This window comes from Oncorhynchus masou, chromosome 5 (assembly GCF_036934945.1).
Source record: "Oncorhynchus masou masou isolate Uvic2021 chromosome 5, UVic_Omas_1.1, whole genome shotgun sequence".
NCBI lineage: Eukaryota > Metazoa > Chordata > Actinopteri > Salmoniformes > Salmonidae > Oncorhynchus > Oncorhynchus masou.
The window spans coordinates 19,402,141-19,409,872 of record NC_088216.1 but is presented as its reverse complement, the minus strand read 5'-3'; the positions used below and the strand labels follow the sequence as shown (position 1 = coordinate 19,409,872).

Here is a 7,732-nt window from a genome sequence, read left to right as displayed (position 1 = left end):
GTGGTGGCGAAACACTATGATTTGGAATAGGAACTTTTGGAGAGATGCTAGGATTTGGAATAGGAACTTTCCAAATAGGCTTTGGAGTAAGAAGTGTTGGGGATGGGCCTAGCCTGACCTTAGGAGTATGAAGTGTCAGAGAGACACCAGGTTTGAGCTTAAGAATAGGATGTGTTGTCCTGTTGCCAAGAGTCCTCTCTGTATGAAGATGGAGTCCCTGGCAGTCAAAGGAGGAGATCTGGATGGGTTTCTTTGTGACAATAGGTGAGAGCTGGAGAGGAAGGGGCGATGGGACTTGTAGGTGTCTCTGGGGTTGTTTGGAGGGGAAAGTTGCAAGTTGGTTATCAAAACTAATTGCAAAGAGAAATTATGAGTATCTGCAAAGCCTGACAGTTTTGATGAGTCGGGAGTGAGAGAAGGTTAATGGGAGAGAAATACATTTTATGTTAATTTAAAAAATGTTATGTTTATATATTTTATTGTACGTTTGGCAGTAAGTCTGTAAGAAACATAACTTTAATGTAAAAAGCATTGCAGAAAACTTGCATTCTCAAATAGTCATCTGCATTACATTGCATTACAGAAGACTGCAAGCCTGATCAACTAAAAATAAACAGAAAGATGAGTATACAGTTAAACAAGCACTGACCTGAGTGTGTGTGATAGCCTCTATCTGGGTCGTTGACATGGAGTGAGAGAGAAAACGAGTGAGAGACAGTGAGAGACAGAGAGAGCGAGAGAGAGAGGGGGAGAGGGAGAGAGAGGGAGAGACAGGGAGAACAGCTGGAAGTTGTGTGTACCAAAGTTACATTCTCCCCATTCCTCTCATCTAAAGCTGCACTGTTTCACTCACCCACTCCCACCCCTCTCATTTTGTTTGTCTATGGGAAACATAGTCTGTGGATAAATGACTACAATGCTTCCCAGTGGAGAATCTTGAAACAAATCTTTGAAAAGTTTTCCTCTTTTTGTGTTTTACTTTTTCCAGGGCTGAGAATTAGTGCATAACACGGGGTATTCAAGTGGTGATAAATCCATTTATTTGATTATTTCTTATGAATATATAATTATGGTAACATGGTCAAAAGGGCAAAATGATACATACATACTTTTTGTTCCACCACCCTTCAGTAAAAAAAGGGCAGCATGATGAGAATAAAATACAAATGTTTTCTTAGGATCGACCTCTGAATGGATTATTTTGGCATCTTGAAGAATTTATTCATCAATCTGTTTGGCACATAACTGATATCATTACTGAAAGCAATTGACAGTTTCATTCAAACACCTTTACAAATACTTCCAAACAAGAGACATCTTGATAGCAGCTGCCATATTGACATTTTCAGAAAACTGATTTTGTGGTTTCAACATTTAGAAATGCATTGCACTTTATTAGTCAGCTTCAAATGCACTAAGATACATAAACATCATGATAAATGCAGTGAATGTCTGGTTACAAAATATATGTAAAAATTGGCACAATCATGAAATGGCACAAATATGAACTATCCCTTTGTTCAAATGACCTCATTTTTTGTTTCCCCTCTCTATGAAAACGTTATTTCACATTTCAACGGGTGACACCACCTGACCACAGTGCCTTCCTCTCAATGCTGTTTCTTCCCAGTCAGGCCTCTCACGTCCCAAACCTCTCAGGAGGTGTCTGTCTCTATCTACCATCCTGCGGTCCTCCAGTCCCAGCTCCACTCCATGTGGTCAGTCTCTGTCCTTCCCGTAGTGTGTGTGGTCATATCATAGGAGGGCATTGCCATCGTCGTCTTTGCTGTTCAAGCTGACCACCAGCGGATGGTGCTTCACAGTCTTGTTGCTCCACTTGTGTGCGTCCTGAAGCCCTGGCTCGAGGAAGTAGAGACAGGCGCCGAAGCCGGCCAGCACCAGGACCGACACCAGCAGGTAGATGGGGACGAACCAGTCCAGGAACATCCAGGACATGGTACTGTTACGGAGCGGTACAGGAGGAGGACGGGGGACATTAGATTGTGAGCTGATGATCAAATACCAAACACAATATGCCTATTGTACACATGGTGCAGCTTAACCTGGAAACGTACTCCTTATTCACAATCTCGTCAACTATTATGTGCAAGCAACTGCCCTGTCAAAATTGACTATAAAATGGTCCTCTGTGTTAAGGTATATTAGTTGTGGCAGGCTATTGCCATTCAAATACTCCAACATGCTTCGCCATCCTTGTACTGTGTCAGTAGATTATGTCCACTGTAACTGATTGCACACATTAGCTGCTAGAGTAACTGCACATGATCATGACAAAAAATATCATCGCACAGTAGCTAGCAGGTTTCGGCACATACCTGTGGTCTCTGCTGTGCCCGCCTTCCTCTGAATATGGTGTTTGTGTAAAATGGAGGAGCAATGGAGTCACTAATCAGATGATGTATTGGTCTAATGCAGCACAACCGTCAGCTGGATGGTATAATATAATCCAAGGGGATCTCTCTGTACAGATGACAGAGAGGTTCATCATACTGCTCTGGGTTCTGACGTCACATTCAAAGGGAGGGGAGGAGGGGGGCATTGCTATGACAACAGCCCTAGTGATGGGTGGAGGCGGATGTTATGCAACGGTTATTGTGGTGTTTTTTGGGGCCAGGACCCTTCAGATGTCTCCGGTCGCCTCCTTCATCCTCTGCATGAAATCGATTCCAGTTCATTTAACGCACAAACCATCACAGAGTAAGAGGGTAATGTTTCCTTCATATCCGTCACTCAGGAAGAAGCAATAGGATTTCCTTATAAGGAGACTGCTCATCTACAAAGCACAACATGTCATGTTTTTTTCTCTCTTGACGTCCAAGACAATTACTTTTATCTGAGACAATGACTAAAATAAGACTGAAGAGCAGGAAGGATGACCTGTACCAGGAAGAAGCCTTTGTCCAATTAGTTGAATGATTGTTACTCAGCTCTCGGTCCATATGAAGGAAAGATAAGCTTAATAGATCAACCTCTAATCCACTTCTCATTGGGCCACATCCAGGAAGTGGACATGTAGGTCTGCATCTGATTGGTGTGAAGCCGAACCCTATACAATTATTTTTTTAAATAAAAATGTGTGATTTATTAAAATATGAATGCATTTCAATAGGTTCTGACCAGTAGCAAGGCACTGTAAGGCATCACCGGGTCATCAGTTGGGAGAAAACAGCCCAGTTCTAAAAAGACATGACATACAGAAACTGGTAAACATCAAGTATTCTAGCTCGACAGACTGCCGTTAAAAAAGTATTGGTGCGTTTTAGATACAGCACAATATAATAAATATTATGGTCTCAAAGTCTTTAAAGTCTGTTTAGTAGTAGCAATTTATTCTGTGTCTACAGGTTTGTAAACTGATCCAGTCTCATATTATGCGTAGATTCAGCAGAATGACGTTGACACGGGCAGCACCGCAGATATTGAGATGAGTGAGATACAAGACTTCGCTCTCACACAGTCCAGCTCACGAATTCACCGGGAATTGTTGCGGAAATGTACCCACTATGCTCTTTACTTTCTGCATCTACGCCATGTCGCTGAGTCTACCTTTAATACTGCTCATGTTATGAATGGATGGATGGCACCAGGAAGGCTACAGGCACACTGCATGTATCTGAGAGTTGTAGACACTAACTAACACAGTGGGGGAGGGGCGGGGGCTTATAACTTGGCTGCCTGTGTATCCTCTGCAGTGCTGTGTGAAGGAGCTTCTTTCTGGAGGAAGTCAGTGATGAGTTGGGCCACAGTCTCAGGGGTGTTCAGGTGGACATGATGATCACCAGGTACGTTAACCACCATACCCTGAGAGAGAGGGGGGGGGTCAAACCCGGCATTTGACCAATCTGAGTGCCAGTATGTAGGTCAGTGTTTGCAGCGTAAACTTTTCTTACTGCCTCTCTGTGATGCTGAGCTTTTACCACTGTCTCTGCTTAGTTATCTATACAGTACTGTAGCTGCAAGAAGCAGCGCACAATATGACTGTAGTAACAACATACAACTATTACGCTAAAATGTTTCAGTCGCAACCATAAAAGTGACATTAGAATGTGAGTAGGACATTGTTTCTTTGTAAATAGGTGTATACATAAGTATACTCACGCTTTGGTCTTTATACCCTTGAAGTAGCGTTGAGGTAAATGTCTTCTGTTGTGGTTCAGAAAACATCTTCTCAAACCCCTCCTCCGCCCTATCAGGAGAATTAGAGTTCTTCAAGTAAAACATATTAACAGTAAAAAAAACAATAGTGATTGACGGTGTGGTAAAGTGTAGTTTACAATAGAAACTGTGTAATAATCCTGTAATAATTGTGTAATTTGTGTAATGATGGGAGAGTGTCCTACAGCACTACTAGAACTCTGGCCTGTATCCTGGACTGCAACTCCAGACTCTGCTCCAGACTGACACGCACAACGTTTTTCTGAAACAGAACACATTAGCATTCCTTGAAACAGATCAAATATACAAATCAACTTAAGTAAATATTTTTTATGAGGACTATTAAACACAAAAAGATTAGTCTTACCAGATTGATTCTAAAGTCTCGGGTGAACACCACCCCTATGAGATAAAAATAGAGAGGGTTAGGATTACTATTATATTACAATGATATGAGTACAAAAGATGACAAAAAGGAGAAACAAAGTGAAAAGAGAAAAAAGACCATGTGAGATAGGGAGAGGGAGAGAATGATCATTTTACCTCCTTCAACCTGAGCGAGTCCTCGTTCTAGAAGAATGTGGGCTGACTGCTCCGAGAGAGAGGGGTTTGCTGCCAAAAGCCTGGAAGAGATTAACACATCATAGGAGTGACGCAATGACTATGATTATCAGAGCAGAGAGATTATGGCTAGACAGCCCAACATAACAGAAGTGTCATTGTAAAACAAGGAAGTGTGGTCTTACCTCATCAATGCGTTCTCATAGGTGTAAACCTTCTCTTTCTTCTCATCTTTCTTCTTCTCAAACTCAAGCATTCCTTCAAATCCCTGTCTTATCACCGTATGCAATTCCTTCTAGGGTAAGAGACACAATGGTAGAGAGACATTATAAAATGTGGATGTCCTGAACAGTTCCAAGGAGCAAATGATAAAAGAGTTGAGTATTTCAGTACTGCATCTGTGGGTAAGAATCCATAGGAGTCCAGGAGAACCACTGACTCCACCATCTCTGGATACAATGCACTGAACTGGACAAAGACAACAGGACATGGTTACACACACACACACACCATACACAGGTAATGTCTCTGGATATTGTTCATTGCGAAGAGACACAGATATGAAACAGCATTAACATGCTTATTTTTTTAAGATGCTTACCATTCCAGCTACATTGCCACCTGTACAATGGAGAGCACATGATCAGATGTCTGTACAGACAGGAAAACAACCATGTCTGATCAGAACACAATGAGTGGATGAGAGATTAACATGAAGATGAACAGTCACTCACCCATACTGTGTCCGATAATAGAGAATCTCTTCCATTGGAGAGCTGCAAACCATTTCAATGGTTTAGATAGAGAGATAATCTTCTAAATGTAGCTTCATACTTTAAAATTACACCTACCTAGGAGAGAAATAATGAGGAAACCTCATATAGCTGTGTCTAACTTCACTTTACTTTCAATCATTGCTTTTCAGCTCTTACTGGAGCAAAGGTCACATTGGTCTGAATAAGCTCAAACCAGCAGGTAGCCTAGCGGCTTGAGCAGTGGGCCAGTAACCGAAAGGTCAGCACTTAACCCTAATTGCTCCAGGGTCGCCTCCAGGCAGCCATGACCCCATTCTCAAGAGGGTGTCTCAGAGAGTGGGATATGCAAAAAATACATTTTCAATTCACACATTTGTATTAAAACACACTTATGCCTGTGTGAAATAGGACAAATATATGCATCCACTAAATTCATTTGAATAATTATTAATACCTCCAATGACTCGCCGTATGTCAGCCACATAAGCAGGAAAGCTGTAGAAGACTCCAGGAGGTCTATGGGAGGAGAGGCCATGGCCAGCCATATCCACAGCTACACACTTCCACTCTGTATGTATATATGAGAGAGAGAGAATGAGAGAGAATGAGAGAGAGAGAGAGACTAATAGCCTGACTCCCTCTGTACTGAACAACTATGCAACTGAATGTCCTTCCAATTCCAATGACAAGTTCTCATGAATCTATTGTATAATTCTCTGTGCTGATCTAGCGGGCAGGCAGCCTACACACCTTTTGGCAGCAGTGGAATGAGAGTGTTGAAAGTGCCACAGTTGTCCGCCCAGCCGTGCAGGCAGAGTATTGGTCGACCATGGTCAGGACCCCAGACCTTGCCCCTTATCTCTCCCCACGGCACTGGCATATTGAACTCTGACACTGAAGGGCAATTACTGTTAAGACGCATTACTAAGCATTTAACATGCCACAACAATCAGTAATAGTGCTTGAGGAAGTGTTATAAGATGCTCAACAAACAAACAACACACTAATGACTTCACTAAGTTCATGTCAAGACAGCTCCCATAAGTTCTGACGATCAAGAAAGGATTCATTCTTACCTGCTTGTTTCATGGTAGCTGATGTCATCAAGTGTCTGACTCCTTTCAAAGTTTGCATTATTCTGAAAGACCAACTTCAACGTCAGGTTGTTAACTAAACATAAGCACTATACGTCCACAGCATGGATATATTAAATATATATATAATAAAACGTTAGCTATGAAATAACAAAAACTATTCACGCTTATGTAACCTACGAAACGCTTCTCCATTACTTCCGGGTGAAGTGATACGTGTTATTTTGCCCAATGAAACGTGAATGCGTCTCCCCCTTAGCGAATAACATTGAACAGCTTGCGGCCGTTAAATGATTGACAAGTGCACGCGCCAATTCTATGTCAGATATTGTCCAATCACATTCTTTTGTCAGGAGAACAGGGCGGGTAAACACAAGGCGTTACAAGACAAGGTGCGGTCACAGTATCCAGAATTATATCGTTCAAGCAATAAACCAAACAAGTGGTCAAGACTACGAACAACGTGTCTTTGTCCCCAATATATTTTTTCCATCTGAGTATAGGTCAAGGCATTGGCCTAGAGTTTGTTGCAGAATTTGTCTGTTCCAACCATTTCATGACATTTAGCCTTATTGGCATGAAAAACAAAAATAATTTTGAAATATTTCCTGACATTTAGCCTATCGGCATGAAAAACAAAAATTATTTTGAAAACTAGTGAGGAAATTCCAGCCTTCGAAACATTCTAGAGGTGGACGACAAGGCCTTTTAAACAAAGTGGATGCTGTTGTATCTGCAAAAGGTCACCAGGTGGCAGAAATGGTAAAACCCTAAGCCTACAATAGTTCCAGAATAGATATAGGAGAGACACTTCAGAACAAACCTCCTTTTTTGATATTTTCTAGGGACTATCTGTTGTTCCATGTAATGAATCTGTTATTCAATGTGCTTGTATAGGCTAATAGCAGTAAGGCTCAAAATATATTTTTATTAAATTATTTAAAAATATATTTTGGGGATAATTCAAGGGGTCTTAAAATTCAAAATCAAATAGCTAAATGTTCCTTGGTATGACCTTCTTAAAACAATTCCATATAGCTCAGTAGAACAAAATAAAGAATACCAATAGTCGGTTATATCCCAACCCGGCAGGGTTTAAACTTGACCTGAACTTGAACCCCAGTAAAGGAGGGAAAAGGGCTAGGG

At 41.4% G+C, this 7,732-nt stretch overlaps 1 protein-coding gene across 3 annotated transcripts; it reads right to left on the bottom strand.

The window, feature by feature from the left end:
- Window positions 1–3,075: 3,075 nt before the first annotated feature.
- LOC135536218 (serine hydrolase-like protein) lies at window positions 3,076–6,799 on the bottom strand. 3 transcript variants are annotated; one of them, XM_064962602.1, is made up of 12 exons: window positions 6,569–6,799; window positions 6,243–6,400; window positions 5,947–6,060; window positions 5,472–5,513; window positions 5,339–5,358; window positions 5,131–5,205; window positions 4,923–5,032; window positions 4,720–4,799; window positions 4,544–4,578; window positions 4,362–4,438; window positions 4,120–4,207; window positions 3,076–3,822 (listed from the first exon to the last, which is right to left on the bottom strand). In XM_064962602.1, the coding sequence occupies exons 2-12, from the start codon at window positions 6,370–6,372 to the stop codon at window positions 3,682–3,684; spliced, it is 912 nt and encodes a 303-aa protein (XP_064818674.1). In that variant the 5' UTR covers window positions 6,373–6,400; window positions 6,569–6,799; the 3' UTR covers window positions 3,076–3,681. The 3 variants fall into 3 exon arrangements, with proteins under 3 accessions (XP_064818674.1, XP_064818665.1, XP_064818669.1); XM_064962593.1 differs by having other exon boundaries at window positions 6,243–6,386; XM_064962597.1 differs by having other exon boundaries at window positions 4,923–5,029; window positions 6,243–6,386.
- Between the last annotated feature and the right edge of the window lie 933 nt (window positions 6,800–7,732).